Source organism: Misgurnus anguillicaudatus, chromosome 15, assembly GCF_027580225.2.
Source record: "Misgurnus anguillicaudatus chromosome 15, ASM2758022v2, whole genome shotgun sequence".
NCBI lineage: Eukaryota > Metazoa > Chordata > Actinopteri > Cypriniformes > Cobitidae > Misgurnus > Misgurnus anguillicaudatus.
In genome coordinates, this window is record NC_073351.2 from 19314765 (window position 1) to 19334205 (window position 19441).

At 39.0% G+C, this 19441-nt stretch overlaps 1 protein-coding gene across 1 annotated transcript in view; it reads right to left on the reverse strand.

Moving 5' to 3' along the window:
• pik3c2a (phosphatidylinositol-4-phosphate 3-kinase, catalytic subunit type 2 alpha) overlaps positions 1-19208 on the reverse strand; it is a 46916-nt gene extending 27708 nt beyond the window's left edge. Inside the window, exons 1-4 of the mRNA XM_073853564.1 lie at positions 19057-19208; positions 13097-14264; positions 4346-4446; positions 2834-3002 (exon numbers count right to left, since the gene is read on the reverse strand). Coding sequence (XP_073709665.1) covers positions 2834-3002; positions 4346-4446; positions 13097-14191 — 1365 coding nt within the window. The 5' untranslated portion in view covers positions 14192-14264; positions 19057-19208. The remainder of the gene's footprint in view (positions 1-2833; positions 3003-4345; positions 4447-13096; positions 14265-19056) is intronic.
• Between the last annotated feature and the right edge of the window lie 233 nt (positions 19209-19441).

Sequence of the window (19441 nt, forward strand, 5' to 3'; positions counted from 1 at the left end):
GCTGTTCTCTTTCTAATTTGAATGATTAATTACTTTGAGCAATACTTACTTAACATTTTGTCTACACACTGGGTACTTCTTAATTTCTGTACTAAATAAATATTTTCCTCTGATTTAATTCAGTTCACTTAGGTGGAGAAAAACTATGTCAAAAGATGGCAAAATGGATTTGGCATGAGATGAGCAACTCTCTAGATCTGAGCAAAAATAAAACCTGACACCATATTGTTCATGCTCATGCCGTGCTGATGCAAAACAGGCCCTACACCCCTTCATGGAATGATCCTCTTTAAAGATCCAAGATGAGAGCTGAATTACAGCCAATCAGCAATGCCTGGGCTCTTCAGTAAAACTGGAGCTGAATTTAGGATGAGGACCATTGAGAGACCACACACGGATACGTTGAAGCGATACACATCTAGATCCGAACTTTACTTCCGGTTTTGTTTTTTTTAATGGTCTGACTAGTTGCTAAACTTGAACAAATGCCTAGTTGAAAATAACAAATGTTTTGGTTTCCCAGGTAATCTATGTGTTGTTTTTTTGCTTGTTATATAAATAAACTACGTTTAAAGAATTTTGTTGTTATTTATTCCTAGCGGAGTTTACCGGAAGTTACGTGCAGACCACGACACCCTCTTGTTTATGTTGTTACTGCTAAAACCGTCTATAGCGCGTCATGAATGTGTTAGCATTTAGCTTAGCCCCATTTATTCCTTAGGATCCAAACAGGGATGAATTTAGAACCCACCAAACACTTCCATGTTTTTCCTATTTAAAGACTGTTACATGAGTAGTTACACAAGTAAGCATGGTGGCACAAAATAAAATGTGGTGATTTTTAAGCGGATAAAAAATGAGAACTAAATTGTATTGTGGAAGAGCACATAGCTTGAAGCACTTTGACCTCGGTGCGTGCAGTTATAATCATTACTCCTGTTTACTCCCCCTCTCGCTCAAACTTCTGTCAATATTACTGTACCCGAGTCGAAGTGCTGCAAACTAAGTGATCTTCCGCCATACAATATAGTTCTCATTTCTTACGTTTCATTTTGTGCCACCATACTTACTTGTGTAATTACTCATGTAACAGTCTTTAAATAGGGAAAACATGGAAGTGTTTGGTGGCTTATAAATTCATCCCTGTTTAGATCCTAAGGAATTAATAGGGCTAGGCTAAATGCTAACACATTCACAACACGTTGTACAAAGCTTAAGTGCACACATTGAAAAAAGATAGGTATGTATGGATTCGTCTAAGTTGAGGTAAGAACATAGTAAAATATTTTAAAAAAGTGATGTTTTCCTTTAAATTTTTGTATGCACCCACATTTGGAGAGGAGAAATCCTGGGAGAAAAAGGAGAAGGCTGGGATCAGAAAACTTGAGACTTATTCTGAGTTTATCCTGGCAAAGCCATAAAACACAACACGTTCAAAACCCCAATCGCCTTTCAGCTTCATTTGCCTTCTCTTTCATCCCAAGTATGTCTGGAATTCCTAACATTACACAGCTAAGCATTTCTCTCCACTTAAACAAACCCCAAAAACCTCTTGTTTTCCTGTATGAAGTTCTCTTTTTCTATGATGTGTGCACACCAGAAGCGAATTTAATAATTTGTGTATATATTATAAAGCTTATTGTCATGTCTGGTCTGACACATCCGGCTGTATCAAAAAAAAAATAAAGAGACCATTATTGTAGCTGTGGGGACCATACAATTTATGACACAACTTCTTACACTATGTTTTTATTCACGCAAGTAAAGCAAAAAACAAGTAATCTATAGCGACTGTGACAACATTTTTGCTTTGCTTTTGGTACAACTGGCATGTACAGCCTAATCTGAAAGCAAACTGACAATCATTGTGGACTACTGAGTGTGCCATACAGAGGTAAGGGTAATAAAATTCAACCTTTTCTTTGCCCCCGTCTTTGCTTGGGAACTGGGTCAGCAGTTTTAAAAAAAAAAAATAAGCAAGAACAGAATGAACTTGAGGAAAAGCTAGAGGTTGCAACCACCCAGTTAGTTATAACTGAGCCATTCCTCAAACATACTGGTTGTCTGTGAGGCAAATTCAAGGCCCGATGGAAACAGTGTCTCTTTCTCCCTTTCAGACCAAAGTCTATGCTGGACTTATTCAGAACAAAAAGAGCTATGGGGCTTAGGCAACAAGAACACCGAAAAATTCTTCAACACAAAAGGCCAGTCTTGATTTCCTGCCAGGAATGAGGTAGCCAAAGTCTCTGCACACAAAAACAAAGCACTGAAGTCTTCAGAACACAGCCACTTTACGGGAAACTGAGCCAGGGTCACTACAACTCAATGAAAAGCCTTTAACATGCTGCACCACGGAGAGGTTACCCAGTTAAAAGCATGCAAGCGACATTCAGTCTAACGAATTAAAAACAACTGCGATGGGAGCATCAATCTGCAGTGCAGACACCACAACAGTTATGTATAGAGATAATGCATAACAGCGGCCAAAAAATCTGTCTGGTGTTTGGTCATGACTTCCTCATTTGTAAGGAGATGCTTCAGAGCTGCTTAAAAATACATGATTCAGAGTCGGAGATTAAAGTGGTCACCCTGAATGTACGATGACTTATACATGTTTTTTTATTTTAAACTAGTAGTTTGAAAGTAAAATTTGGTACAGCAAGCTCAGAAATGAACATTTCAGGATTATCATCTCGTGTCTCTGTGGCATAGCATCAGCAGTGCAAAGGTCATGGGTTCGGTTCCAAGGTTTTAAATAAAATTGACGAATACATAAATGTAAACGTATACAATTCATAATAAAGTTTAAAGGATTATTATGACCAAATTATCAAGAACTCACATCACAAGTGAAAGTTACAGGCTGTTGAGAATCAGAAGTCTCAATGGACACTTTCACACTGCCCCCATTGTCGCCTCCTGCATCTCTTTGACTGATCACAGGGCTGAGAACATAGCCAGGATTGGTAGAGAGGTCATCATGAGGAAACTTTGACTTTAGCCTGCAAACAGTAAGGAAAAAATGTGTGTGAATGCTCAACCTAACATAAAAATGTATGATGTACTACAAAACTGAATTGAAGATCTTTAATTTCTCTTTTATGTGCTCCCTGTGAGCGTTGATAAAAACATTGGATAAGCTTTCACTGTTTCCTTTTATATCATGCATTTTAAAATTTTAATCTAATTTTAGCTTTGTTGGACAGAAATCCACATCAGTCTTGCTCCCCTATAAAATCTTACATGATTTTGACTCAGGACTTTCTAATGCTGCGTTCACACCAAACGCGAATAAAGTGTCTACCGCGTCTAGTGTGCCGCTTGAACATTTTGAATGCATTCGCACGTCTAGAGCGAAGTAGACGCGGATAAAAAGCAAGCATTTGAAGCTAAATTGACATGCGTACGAGGCGAAATCTGCTTCTTGTGGGAGGAGTAAGGAGTGACTCTGGGCAGGGCTGCCGCCACAAGTTAAATTTTTTTTTAAACTGGACGTGCACATTTTTAGTGGGGTTAATTTTTACGCATTGTTACAACAAACCCCTCAGCACTTACGATATGAAAACCGCTAACGTTAGCGTAATTCTTGCCGTTTTTTTAAAAAGGCTACACACGAATGATTGCTGGCTGCCAACAAAATAAATGTGTCTGTCTTATCAAAAATTGTGTGTCAAACTTATTTTTGTTCATATCTTTAATATTGTTTGAATAAGGTCACGTCAAAGACTGAAATCATAATGAAATGAATGGCTAAAATCAGACTTTGATGCTCAGAATTTGATTTTAAAACTGTAGTATGGTTATTACAGACTCGGTCACATATAAAAAATGTTTTGTCATAATTGTGCTGCTTTTTCTAACATATTTAGACATTTGTATCCATTTATAATTGAACTATTGTTAGAAAGGGCTGGATGAATGAATACAGTGTGGATACCTGTCTATTATAGTCTATTATATCCACTTCAAGTATATAAACAAAATATTATTGAAATATCTGCATGCAAACTTAATTTTTAGCAAGTGCTACAACTAACCCCCTGCCTGCTACAATTAACCCCACCTATGGGGTAAGTTGTAACGTTTGCACTTCTGTCACGTTTGGTGTAATTGTCCAAGAATGGTAAGTACTAGAAACAAACTTCAAATGTTCATTTGTAGCAGAGATGTGTGTGTTGCTTGTGTAAAAAAAATATAATTAAATCAAACTCAAATATTTTTTGAATGATTGAGCCAAAACCAAAAAGCGTTAGGTTGTGTCCCGCTCTCCCCTATATATTGCTTTAAACAGTTAAAAATTCCTTCCAAACACAAGCACGACTTAAACATGAAAATTATAACTCACTTTGAAATGTCTTCACAAAACGCTACGACCTCCAGGTTCTGGGCTTCCTTTCCCTTTAAGACAGAGTACTTTGAGAGTACATTTGCACTTCCCTTATTGACCTGTAAAAGACAGACATGAAGCCGTGGTTATATTTATGAGCAATCCATAGGAAATCACTTGTTAGACCAGCTTCGTAAATAGCTAGTATTATGTAGTGATCTTAAATTTTAGTGACAGATGACAGCAACATCCCAATACAAATCTGGGACCAGACAATGTGTTTTTGATTGATTGAGTATATGTGCAGAATGCCTGGAATGCTAAAAAGACTTCCTGTAGGACAGAATTGGGTCAACAAGGCACATCAACATGGAAAATAACAAAAATATTAGTTGAGTAATGGATTTCATATGGTATGAACTGAATAGGAAATATCTGCTTTGTTCAAGTGCACACTTGCTGTAGCCTATAAAAACAATCCTAATAGTAACATAAGATAAGGGCGTATCTGTCATTGCCAAAGTGATATATTTTTCTCAGCATGGTCTGTGGTGAGACCATCTGCCTCCAACACATACTAAATTAAAATTATTTAATTATCAAAAACAGAGAACAGGATTTTGCAATTTAACTGCATGCTACAATTTTAAAGATAGCTGCACATAACAAAGCCAACCACAGTGTTAATGTGGACAAACATGGCAGATCACATGTTTTATTACAGGAAAGACATACAAGCATTGAATGAGATATTTATCTGTTTACTAGGCCAGAGCTGTAGGCCTAACTTCAAGAAAAATGAGATGCCTTGTTGTGACACGCATTCACAAATTATTCATCCCCTTTTGCTTAGAGCTACAATTTTACTGTTCTGGCTGCCCTATTTGCAAACTCTCCCAGTCTAAACAGACCTTTTCCTCAGGTTCAAAGTTTGAGGGAACTGCCAAGAAGTGAGAGGATGAAGGAAGTTGGCACACACAAAGCTCAGTATGAGCATGAACTGAAGTAAAATTCCACGGTCATAACATTTGCCTTCAATAGAAATGATGGTGAATGCAACTTCCTCTCTATTATCTTTGCTAAGAATGCTGATTTGACTTCACTATATATTTTTGACTTTGATTACCACTGAATAAATATGACTGAACTTCCGTCAGATGGTTGAACAATTACAGACACTACTGATGATGACAGACTGCTTGCCAGTAAACAGTGAGTCATCTGTTTACAAATAGAATGACTAATTGTTACATTAAATAAACAGTTAGCATAAAATAAAGTTAATGGTTCACAATTCACATGCAAAGGATGTAATGATAAATTGTTTGATTTGCTTGCTATGCTTCTCAATGAATTCTGGTGAAATGCAGCTACATCCAAAAGCCAGAGGGCGCTCTTATGCAGTAACTCAACATGTGCCAAAGAAGAAGTACCTTGTCGTGATTTATCGGCCAAAGCTCTAAAATGCTGCCTTTGGAGGTAGCATTCCAAGGCATGAAGTAGGGATGTCAATTTATGCAATTTCCCATATTCAATGATCGTTTAAATTAACGATCAATCAACAGAATAATCGTTAACTGTAATTGTGCAATAAGCCTTTACTGCAGTGGCATATACTGTATAGCCAATGACATAAAAGTGTGCGCCAGCTTCCTCGCGTGAATTAAAATATGTTTGGTCTAAATAACATGCTAGTGGGATTGTAAAATGAGTCAATGTAGTTGGTGTTTTGATAAAATCATCAATTTAAACTTATCTCGTCATGAAATATAATGACTAATGCTGCGTTTACACCAACCGCGTTTGAGGTGTCAAAATCGCGTCTTCCGCGCCTAGTTTGCCCGCTTGAACAGTTTGAATGCATTTGCAAAAAAGCAAGCATTTGACGCGCATCAGAGGCGAAATCCGCTTCTTGTGGGAGGGGCAAATGCTATGCAGTTGTCTGTTTGCAAGATGGCTAATGTTGTGCATTTATCAAGAGAGTTACCGGTTTGTATTTGGTCACCTTACTATAGGGGGAAAATAAACGGCGCGGGATGATAAACATCACGTGACTCAAAAGTTAAGTGTATTTACAACTTACCAGGTTGCCCAATGTTCTCAATGACGCTCTTCCAAGCAAGGTCCTTTTTTACTCCGGTCTCTATAGACATAAGAACTTGTGTCGTATAGCTCCGGGTGACTGCTCACGGACAATATTAAGCGTTCCTTCATGTTGAATGAGTGACTCCGGCGGGGCTCCTGATTGGTTAACGCGGTGCGTAAATCCGCCAAAGTTTAAATATTTCAACTCGGGCGTCACCGGCAAATTCGCTTCAAATGCAAAATGCACAAAAACACAAAAAGCAAATGCCTCATTCGTGCCGTGAGACCTCCAGATGTGCATCAACACGTCTTCACATTGACTTAACATTGGAATCACTCGTGCTTGACGCCTCTACCGCAGCTGGTGTAAACACAGCATAATAGACACAGTGTATACTCCGCCTCACTCTGCAACAGTCGCATGAAAGTCCATGCGTCCATGACAAAATAATAGTTTCATTATCATCAAGTGTTATTTTTCTAGTTATTCACCTTGCTTTCCGAGTCGTTGATATTTATATGCAAGAAGCACACAAAGGGCACTTTTCCCGTCATCACCTCAGCTTAGAACTGCACCATACTTTCAGCAAAGATTCTTATATTATGGAGATGTAGGGCTGGGCGATATATATCGGGGTATTCTCGTGCGTGTTTCATCAGTAAAGCCGGTTCATTGATTAGAAGTAAATCGCCCTAAACTGTTTTCAGATGGAGCGACATTTACTACACAGAGCCGTAGTTTGCTGAAAACACCCATGAGAATACCCCGATATATATCGCCCAGCCCTATGGAGATAGCAACCTTCCTTTAGAAAACACCCAACAGCCAACTTTGCTTGTGTGTAGCGCCTCAGCCACTCAATAATGATCAGTGATATATGTTGCGGCCGTTCAGAGTGTAACGACAGTTTACAGTTACAGTTTACATTTTACAGTTCCTTTTCAGAATTTAAAACTACATTTTAATCTGTTTATTAAAAACGGCTTCTGGTCTCCTTCCCTGTGTATAGCAGCGTTAACAGTGTTGCTATGCTAATCTTGCAAGCTTCACTAGAGAGGGTCTTTGCTTACCGTATTTGAATTTTCTGTATCGGACCCTATCAGATCCTCTGCGGATGCCATTTCGTTACGTTGGCTGCCAGCTTTGTCTCGCATGACGTCAAAAAGCCCAGGTGTGTGTTTGGTATAGAGTATCGTTGTGATCATGGCTAGTTTAACACACATGGCGGCGCACACACATGTGTGATCTTGCTTATTCGACAATCGTTAAGTTTTATCGATTTATTTCTTATCGACAATTAATCGAAGATTGATTAATTGGTAACATCCCTAGCATAAAGGCATCAAGGCATGTCCAAATCCAATGGTAGGTTCACTTCCTGTCTCCTGAAATACCTTCAATTATCCTGTCCCACAATTCCATGCGTGGGTGTGCACGGAGAATTTGATTGGTTGAGATCGGGAAAAAAAGGTGGCCAAGGAAGAGGGTGGAGGACAAATTTAGTGTAAATAAAGTTATATTTTCACTCTATACACCTTTTAATTGCATTTCTAGCGAGAAATAGTATTGTAGTTTTCTAATATGGGATTAGTTATCACAAAGGCGCTCTCTGTTTGTATTTTAAACAGAATTCCATTTTGCTGCCTTCTAAAGCTGCATTCAGACTAGCAGTGACTAGCAATAGCAGAGCGATGCGATCTCATTCATTTCAAAGGAAGCTCGGCGACATCCAGCGATACGTATGACAGTAACCATTGGTGACCGTAGGAGGCGTCAAAGTTGAGAAAAGTTTACTTTATGCAAATTACTTTCTGGAGCGACTACCAATTAGAGATCGACCGATACTCATTTTTTTAAACCGATGCCAATAACAAATATTTGGATGCTTATGTGCCCGATAACCGATATGCTGAACCGATTTTTATTTACTGTTATACTTCTGTTTTTGACATAATAATTACTACAACACTACTGAACTGAACAAACCCTTATAATAATAATCATCAGCACAATCACTCCCTCTTTGCATACAAAGTAATAAATAGAGGGGTCTGAAAGAGTGAAGAATAATATTAATTTAATGAATAATGTAGAAACTATATTCCCAATACATGGACCATTCCAAACACCCCTATCATTTCGTCAGAAATGGACTGATCCAAAGGTCGCGCTGCGGTTGGGAGCGGGAGAGAGAGAAAAGTATAGCGGAGTTGGCTGCTTGTTATACATAGTTTATAGAGTAAAACAGGTGGATTAAGTGCCTTTTTTGGAATAATATGGTTGTTTTGACCAGCAACATGTAGCCTTCAGCAGTAAAACAAGTAGTTAGCAAAGAGGTTTTACAAATAATATCACTGACTGGAATACTTCATTCAGGAAAGTAACAAACAAAACGGCTTATACATCACTGAATTTCTTAACTGGTAATGTTATTTGATGTCAGAATAATTAATATTTTGTTGTTATAGCTTATGAAATGTCTGTTGACAGCGCTGTTATCTATGCATTTACTCACGCATTAACTGTATCAAACTGTGACCGCTTGCGGAGGTAATAAATAATTAATTAATATCCACAGACATTTATATAGATATTTTAGCAAAATAATGTTTATCTGGTAAATTTTAATATAACTTAGGGTAAATCTTGTTAAAAGCTTCAGCCTTCAACCCCGGTAAGTGAATTGCACGTGATTTTGTGAGTTCGTCTCTATTCTTGGACAAACTGCATACATTGCTTTTAATAAATCAACTTATTTAACATAACATACATTAATGCACAAATAAGATGTGTTATAAATGCCTCAGATGCAAAGTAAGTATACTCGAAGTCCTTTTAATGAAGTCGCGTCACTCCGCCTTCATATTTGCAGTGCACGCTGCTGCTGCTGTGAGCTCCTCTCCTCAGATGCGTCCAGCGCGCAATTCTCAATTCTCTCGTTTATCGGTCAATCCGATATCACAAACCCGATGTCCGATCATCGGAAAATGCTCAAATATCGGGGAAAAAATCGGAAAACAGATATATCGGTCGATCTCTACTACCAATGAGAGCAAAGCAGTGAAGTTCACGTCACGGAAATATGGATTGCGGTAAAAACTTATCATTAGCTCTCTTCATTGATTCATTTTCTCTTCATTGATGAGATAACTCGTCAATTGTGGGGGCAGAGTTAAAATCGATCAGATGAAGGTATCTCAGGAGAAAGGAAGTAAAACAAACACTGGATTCGGACATACAGTCCCTTGATGTCTTCCTGCCTTGGAAGGCAGCCTCCGAAAGCAGCATTTTATAGCCTTTGGACAGAGGCATTATTTTGTTTTTATATTTGTTTATCATCAAGTTTTAGGGTTAGGAAAATGTAAATAATAATAATAGTAATAATAGCTACAATAATATTACACTACATTATTCTATTGCTTAAATTTATATGTATACTCGACCTATGTACACATCACTATATTGAAATATCTACAAAAATATTTTCTCCTTTATTCTTTACATGTATATGCATCTTACTCTGTCATGTTTGTATGTGCAGTGGTACATACTCTCAAAACCAAGCAAGCACCTTTCATGATGTGTTTGTAACTTGAACCAAAAGAATCGAGTAATGGCAACATTGAGCCTCTTACACTGAGCCTGTTAATGCACACAACAACAAACAGATCTTTTGGGTTGTGTGTGATGATAGGGCTAAAGTATGCAGTGATAACAGTATCTGATGCTGTCTGTGAGGTAAAGTAACTGTAACTGTACACCAAAGCCCAAGCTCAGATTAGTTTTCCTGCTCTTTCACACACTCTGTGCACTCCGAAAGAGGGTTGCTATGGAAACGGTGAGCTGTGGCCCTGCTCTAGGCATGTCAGGGGAGAACCCATGGGGAAAAGACAGCTAGCTGGGACTTGTCTCAGCTAATGGGACCAGCAGCAGTCTTCACTACACAAACCCACACAAAGAAAAGAGGCATGTAGTACAAAATACTACGCCAACTTGAACCAGAATTTTGCATGATGCAAAAATATTTTTTGCCAGTGAATATTTATATTATGAGACTTTAGCCTTGATTTTCACAGGTTCACATATGGCGATATTCCCTTTCCTTAAACGTGTACACAGTCCACATCCTAAAGGGAAATAACATTAGACTGAAACTTCTGACTCTTCTTTAGCGACAGCTTTCCCACTGTATGGTCATAAATAATTCAAAATCTATGGGAAATGTGTGACAACAGTCAATTGTCCTGGTCAGAAATGAGCATAATAAAACGGGAAGTGGGATTTCTGGGAAATAAAGCACGCATTACCCACACCCCCATAAGGAATCAAAGTCTCATGCAGTACTTTCAGGAAGTCATTCTTTATTTTGGCAATCAATGTGGTTACTCAGGAAAGACCAAAGATAAAACAAGGATCTAAATAAAAGATTGGTAAAGAAAGCAAGCGCCATTTGAGCTTGGCCAAAATTTTATAAGATCCAACTAAGAAAAATTCAAGATGGAATGACCACAATTTAAAATGGAGCAATGGAGTTCAACGCAGCGACTTGGTATTAGTTTCTAAAACCTTTTACAATACTGGCACAGATTTTTATAAGCTACCTTCTTTCATATTAAAACACTGCTGTATTCTTACTTAAGTGCTTAACAAATATATTAAAGTTAGCATGTTGGTATTTCTAGCACATAACATGAATATCCAGGTCTAAATGTTATATACTTTGAGCAAATTTGAAAAATAAATCTTTCATTTAGATTTTTTTATATCTAGAGCCTTTAAAGCAGGAGTGGGGAACCCTGGGTCCTGGAGGGCCACTGTCCTACAGAGTTTAGTTCCAACCTTAATCAAACACACCTGATTTCATTTCCAAGTAATCATGAAGACTTTAATTTGATTTTTCAGGTGTGTTTAATTAGGGTTGGAACTAAACTCTGCAGGACAGTGGCCCTCCAGGACCAGGGTTCCCCACCCCTGCTTTAAAGGAATAGTCTACTCATTTTCAATATTAAAATATGTTATTACCTTAACTAAGAATTGTTGATACATCCCTCTATCATCTGTGTGCGTGCACGTAAGCGCTGGAGCTGCAGTACTTCGACTCGCCTGAAAAGTCCGGTCCCCTTCTCCCTCTCATAATGGGAGAATGAGGGTGTTACTGCGCCGAGTCGAAGTACTCCCAAAAGTGCTATTACGCCATAAAATGTAGCTCCTCTTTTAAATCCGCTTAGAAAAGCACTACGTTTTATTTTGTACCACCAAACTTGCTCGTATAACTACTCGTCTTAAATAGGAAAAACGTTGATGTGTTTGGTCACTTCTAACTTTATCTCTAAATGGTACCATTGAATGAATGGGGCTAAGCTAAATGCTATCGAAGCGTCGCAGCGCGCTCCAGCGCTTACGTGCACGCACACAGATGATAGAGGGATGTATCAACAATTCTTAGTTAAGGTAATAACATATTTTAATATTGAAAATGAGTAGACTATTCCTTTAATATGCAGTTAAGTTTTGCAGTTACACATGCAGACCTATTAAGCTCGATTTATAGTCGTGCGTATGTTCTACGCCGTAGCTACGGCGTAAGCTATCCGTAGCTCTGCGTAGCCTGACGCGCACCTCGCAAAAATTTTAACAGCGCGTCAGATCAACGCGGACCGCAAGCGCTGTGATTGGTCCACCAGAACCGCTCCCATCAGGTAAAAAAACTCATCATAGGTAATTCCGTTTGTGACGGTGAAAACAAAGATAAGCCAAGTTGAGGAGTGATTTAACTAAAACTGCATCAAAAGTCGCTGTTTATTTACTTCCATCATTGCTGTCTTCTCAAATCATACACAACAAGTTGCTGTTTCTTCTTCGTTTGTGGGTTAACTTGCCAAGCTTCTTCTTCTTTGATGGTTGCCCTGCTACTGTGGTTACACGCGTGGTTACTGCCTACCAGCGGTCTGCGCATGTGTTTGCACGTCGACGCGGACGACGACGCAAAAGTATTAATGAAAACCGACGCCGTCGCGGCTACGCACATCTATAATGAGCCCTTTACATTGCTAAAAACAACGTTATTTTGTGGTTTTTGATAAATAAAAAACACATTATTTTCCACATACCATACATTATTGTTGCTCCATTAATCCCTAACTTCCTCAAACGCACTGATTTTATACAAAGCTCATCGTTTTGAAAAGCACTGTGTTCTCCTAGACGTTGTGATTGGCCTTAATACCTCTAACGTCAGCCGGAAATGTGACCCTCCTTACTATGTTTTGAAGATTAGCTCACAATGCAATGCTGGCAGGAGTTAATATGGTCTTTACTACCTTATCAATACGAGCCAAATCTGATTCAGTCGAATGCACAGCCTTGCAAAGCATAGTTATTTGACATTGCAACAAATGCATTGCGACAAATTGCAAATACATCTTGTTTAAAATATGGACTATACTTTGACCTTAACTGTCTTGTCAATTACTTTTAAATTTTTTAAATTTTTTGCAATGGTGCTGTTATCTGCATGCTGTGCTTTAATTGTCTGCACGGTTAAAGCCAATAACGTACTGTGGGCTTTCCCAACAATGCAGAAGAGAATCTGATAACCGCTTCTGCAATCAATACTGAAGTATATTAAACACACAGGGCTGCCAACATGTTATGGGTCAGCAGAAAGGAAGTTTCTCTCCTACCTGTTTGCCTGGGATGCGAGACGTTGAGGTTGCAGGTATGTTGACGGAATGGCTTCTAGTTACGGCCGACCCTATTGATGCTCTTCTGGGCTGAGATGCTAAATTATCCTTGCCCTTCACCTGCGCTGGAGGACTGCTACTATCCATAACCTCAGGTTCATCCTGAAGAACTGCATCCCATGGGTCCTTTGCTGTGCCAGACTCCTCCAAGACAGGACTGCCTGATGCATTGGGTGTCTCGTCTATCTCCACCTTGCGCTTGTTGAGAGGGTCCAAGTCCAACCAGTCAAATCGACTGAAGTTGGGAGTTTCTAAGGGCTGAGGCACAGGCTCCAGGGACTTGGCAGTTTCCGAGTCAACATCCATGCTGGAAGACCTGCCATTCTTCAAGTATTCAGAAGTGCTGGCAATCTTGTCAAACAGCTTGGCCATCTCTGGGGTGACGGCCGGCTGCGAGTAAACCAAAGCAGCAGGTGGCTGGATGGGTGTAAAGGAGAGGAAGGGGCTTGTATGGGCAGGGAGACTAATAAAGGGAGAAATAGCTGGACTAAAACCATTCTGGAAAGAGCATGGAGGCTTCGGGAAGGGAACAGAGGGAAAAATGGAAGTCTGTGCGTGTGTTGGGGTAGGTAGGGCAGAGTTAGGTGTCCAGTGGAATGGAGCAGAATTTAATGCATGTCCTCCAGGATACGATGCACTGAGATTGCAACCTAGCAGAGAAGAAGGTCTTGTCACTTTGTTTACGCCAAAACTGTCATCCAGAAGCAGCTTTTCCAGCTCCTCCTTGGTCATCTTCTCTAAATCGATGTCCCCAAACTTGTCTTTTTCTTTGTTTTTTTGTGTTTCGGATTCAGGGAAGAAAATTAGGTCTTTCTCTTGCCGGCTAGTGGATGTTTGCGCAGTGGGATTGGAAAGGGGATTAGCGGAAGGCGTTGAGGCTTGAAGTGTGTGCCTTTTCTCACGCTGAAGTTTAGCTAAGGCCTCAGCCTCCATTCGCAAAGCCTCCTCCTTTCCCACAATCCCTTTGGGCCGTACCATCCCCGGGGAGGCCGGCCTGTCAACCTTGAACCCATTGCCACTAGATATGTGGGCCATGGTGTCAGCTTTGCCTTGCAATGTACATGGGGAGATGGGTACAGCTAGGTTCCGACCAATTCTTTACAGGGTCCTGTGAAATGAAATTGAGAAAATATTACATTTGTGTTTCAGTGACTGGATGATGTCATATAGCATTTTTAAAGTGTTATGCATTCACAGGGAATTATAATGTACTTGTAGTTCGACTAAGCAAATAAAGACAAACTAAAGATAAACTGCACTAGGGCTGTCACGATTATGACATTTGGCTAACAATTAATAATTGCCTAATAAACTGTGCCGATTATGAAGATTAATTCCAAGTTTTAGGACTTTGACGATTAATTGACTGTTTATTGCTTTAACATGTCATTTTCATGCATTACATAACACATATTTAAAACTAATCATTTAATGAATATATCTTTCAAAAACTGAAAATTCTTTAAAAGAAATAAACACAATAAAGTGTCTGAAAAATAACTGAAAATAAAAATGCTATACCAGAACAGGCCTTAAATAATACTAGGGTCATATTAGTAGTACTGGACCATAGTGTTGGGCGATATGCCCTATTTTCAGATCGTCCTATCGTCAGCCTGTGAGATCGGCGATACACGATATTATCGGGGGGCGGGGCAGTAGTTTACTCATTTTTTTATATGTTAATTTTTTACTCATTATAACAAGTCACTTGATGGGTGGACAAAAAAAAACAAGAGCAACACCGTCATGACCGCAACCTTCTTAAACCTGATGCCATTAATGCGAGCGCATCATTAAAACCCTATCATGATTACTTAATAACTGTAAAAACATGCATCTGCGCACGCACACACACGTGCGCGCACATACAAACAATTCAATGCATTGGTTTAGTGCTGTTGCAGAAGACTGCACGTGTCAAGCAGTGGTGCTCTCATGTGGTGCCTTTTTAAACGCATCGGTCCAGCGGAACGCGATCATATTTTAAACACAATCATATATTAAACACGAGGGACGTGTTGCTACAACTCCTTGAAATGCATATCATAAACAGGATAAATACCTAGTGATCTGACTTCGGACAGAGCGCAGCTTTCTGCACGTACGCGAGAGTGAGAGAGAGGCGCTAATATGCAGAGGGTCATATTTTAAACAAAAAGTAAAGTTTGCCGCAGCTCGCATAAAAAGCATTAAACTGAATAAATACATAAGGATTACTACTTTAGTTTATGTTTAGACTTCGGACAGATGCGAGAGCGCGTGCAGGTGAGACAGAGAGAAGCGCAGCTGCTCATGACGCGGCGCGCTGGATTTAGTGGTAGAAGGAGACCAAGACGCGCGCATTAAAGGGATACTTCACCGATTTAGCATTCAGCTTTGTATCTGTAGAAACCCGGCAGTATTACTGAATGACCATGTTTCCCTCCCTCATTTCCCCCTGAGAGGAGAGATATTTGCATTTTGGTTCTGCAAAAAAGTCCTCCGATGATGTAATATGACGATTTTTGCATCATCGGAGGACTTTTTTGCAGAACCAAAATGCAGATATCTCTCCTCTCAGGGGGAAATGATGGAGGGAAACATGGTCATTCAGTAATACTGCCGGGTTTCTACAGATACAAAGCTGAATGCTAAATCGGTGAAGTATCCCTTTAAGTGCAGGTACGTGCAAGAAGGAATTCTCTCTTTACAAGCTCTCCGCGTAAAGTGAAGCCCACAAACCCTCATGTGAGGAAAAGCATGCATTGTGGGTGTTAATATAAAACTATGATGATGATAATAATAATAATAACCATTCGCCAACTATCGTCATGACCTATCGCCATGAAAGCCTGCCATTGGCGATATGTCTGAAGATCGTCGATACACGATAATATCGTCTATCGGCACAACCCTACTGGACCACATGTCTGTAGTGGCTGCAAAAAAATCAATTCCTTACAGTTTCTTAAGAATAGCATCCTTCACTTCCCTAAATTTGAAATTGCTGTTTTAGAAATGTATGTTTTCCTGTCAGTTCATACTGCTTATCAAAGTTTGGCAGCTGTTTTTTACTACTGTATTGAATGGCTTTGCAATGTATTGCATTACACTTTCAGTTAAATAGCGCCATCAGACACTGTCTCGTTTATACAGGCTCTGCAGCTCCCCCTTGTGTTTTTTAAAGAGATGTGCAATCATTGCAGTGATCTGAAATCATCGCGATGAGGTCAAACAATTGCGATAAGACAATTATTTAATCATTGTGACAGCCCTAAACTGCACAAGGCATCACATATGATATAACACCCGTTACAAGTTATATGTCAACTAGACTGATGTAGTGAATACAAGAAATCTTTATAGATTGTGAATCGAATAAATCAAACAAACACAGCAGAGATGAGCGGCCAGAGAGGGTGTGTCCAACTCCGAACTTAACGGGTGAATGGCAAGTGGTTACAAACACATACCAGACATTTCCCTCTTTCTTGCAGAGCAAAGACATGCCAGCTTGCAAATCAAACAGCACCAAACTGAACACAGAATTGACAGAATTGGGCTTGAGTTTCTCATTCAACACCTGAGTAACTACGTGCTAAAAATGCACAAATTAGACCTGGGCTGAGAGTTACGATGGTGAAATGTGTCAACTGTAGTAAGGCTCCCCAAAAACGGAACATCCCTCTCCAGGTCTCGCCAGTCTCTCTGCTATTTGCATCTACAGTACCCAAATCTTTTATTATATATAACTTTATATATATTTGCAAACCATAGCGATATGCATACTTCAATATGCACATTTGCGATATTTTGATACATCTTGTAGCCCTAATTGGTAGTGATGTCAACATGTATGCACCTCTGATTAGTACTTTACAACAGATTTAAAAGTGCCTGATAAGTACATAAGTTGGCAATGCGATTGTAGGTAATGCAATTTAATTTAGTAAGAAACGAATACCAGATTTTCCCAAGGGTAGTACCCTACACTGGCCATCAATACTTCACTGAGGCCACTGTGTACTGTACAGTGAGGAATTTAGCATGCAAGTCAGAGAGGCTGATCTCCTTATTGTTCAAAGAAGAGACTGTGTGCATCTCTTATCAGTAAGACAAACAGCCGAGCTATTGCAACCATTTCAAACTGTGCAAAGAAGAGATGAAGCTAGATGAAGCATTTACAAAGGTTTAGACAAAGTCAGAGAGATATGAAGGCTCTGCACTCTCTGGTTTACCAAATTTTTGCAGCAAAAACTCTCGTGAGAGTTCACTACCCACCCCTTAAGGTTAATGCATCACTGCACCGTTCTATCAAAGACAAAACATTAGATCTCTGTACTTGAAAACCCCCAAAATCAATGCTTTTTAAAACTACTCGCTTTCATAAAGGAAGTCAGCAAAAATGTTCATGTCCTCCTCACTGTAAAACAATTTATCAGGTTCCTCTACTGCGGTTCAAAGTACAGACATCAGTCTTAAGACAGAAATGACTAACTAGATCATGCACATGGTTTTAACGGTGCATTAGTTAAAAAAACGTTGAAGTAAATTTGAAAGTGTTTAAACATGACATAAAGCGTCTTATGCAAAAATATCTCTGGGGACCTGCATCTGAGGGCTCTTATCTGTAAACACACATACAGTACATCTCTAAAACCAGAAATGGACTTCAAAACAAGACTCTGAAAGACAACAAGTTTGGTGTTTGATGCTTTGCTAAGGCCCTGGGAAACAAGTCCAGAGATGATAAATATTTCCTAAGACAAGACAGTGAGAATATTTATAGATGAGGGAATGAATTATAGATGACACAATACAGGCACTTATAATGTGTGTAACTTGTCATTACACATGTCCTGTTTACATAACATAGCTTATTTAGATTGAAAACAATTGCAGGATAGAAAAAATAAGTTACACATGCTTTTCTAGACAAGCTAGCATACCCAAGCACATGATTCACACATATTACTATGGTGACATCACAAAACCATTACGTAAAACCAGGGTCTGACTTTTAAGAGGCAAAATGTACCGAATCAGCACATTTACACTATCCATTTTCTTGGCAAAAAAGACATGACAAAACCTGCTTTGTCAGTCAGTTAACACAATAACACTGGTAAAAAGTAGCACAGAAACATTAAAATACTATTAATGACTATTATACATTACTTATAAATGTATTTGCCTTGTCAAACCGTGTTTGAGCTGAAGGAACATTAAAACTGCCATGTCTATATGGCTATAGCTTCTTGCATAAACTCATCTTCTTTAGTGTTTAGAAAAACATATACATTATAATAACATTAAGTTAGTTACTTTTGCCTATAAGTTACAGTCTACAAAAACAGTCTATACTTTGCAGCATAACCCCTGAGATCAATCACTAAGCACTTATACGTATTTACACTAATAGGTTATGTAAATAATTCAACGTTTCTTTAAATCATGCTATCAAAAGGGAAAACGAAACGTTTGTAACTCAATAATCAAAGTACACCGAGTACGCAAAGTGTGCGACCTACATCTAAAAGATTCAAAGCAGCCTCGTAACTATAACAACAAACCGCTGGATTGCTATTAAATACAGCTAATAATATTAACCGCAATGTCAACACAGTAAATCATCTGTCATAAACATTATAAACAACCCTCAAACTTTGTATAAACGTATCAGGAGAATATATATGAATATCTCTGGTTGAAAGTTGTTTCCGAAACTTTTTCTCAATGTCTGTCCAGTGTTCCGGGAAATCGGCAGACTGAACGCGCCAACAAAAGTAAAAACACAAGCAAAAGAAAAACAAACAGGTAAGATATTCAGACAAACACGGCAGAGTAAAGTTCCGGCGGCTGACGAGTAAATATAACATGCAAACTAAGAGTTTGTGTGAATAAAGGACGATTCCCACCTTCAGACTCGCGGATCTCTGACGCTGCTGGACATTCTGCTCCAGGCAGCTGGAAAATTTGCTCGTGTAGTCGTAGACACAAACGTCAGTTCCTGCTGAAAATCAGAAAGCAAAGATCATAGAGAAACAGCGACATCTGCTGCCCAAAAACGGAGTTAATTGAAACGCAAATCATGCTGCGTATTTAACTTTTAATAATTCTATGTATATGATATCAACAATGAATTATGTATTCGTTAAAATTATCAATTCTTGATATCAGGAAACGTTTTTACGTGACAATGATGTCATCACTTGCACAAAATATGCAGTCTTGATTTAAATAATTGTGGTCGAAATGTAAAACCCACTTTATTTTCACTAGTTAAATGTCAAATGGATCTGC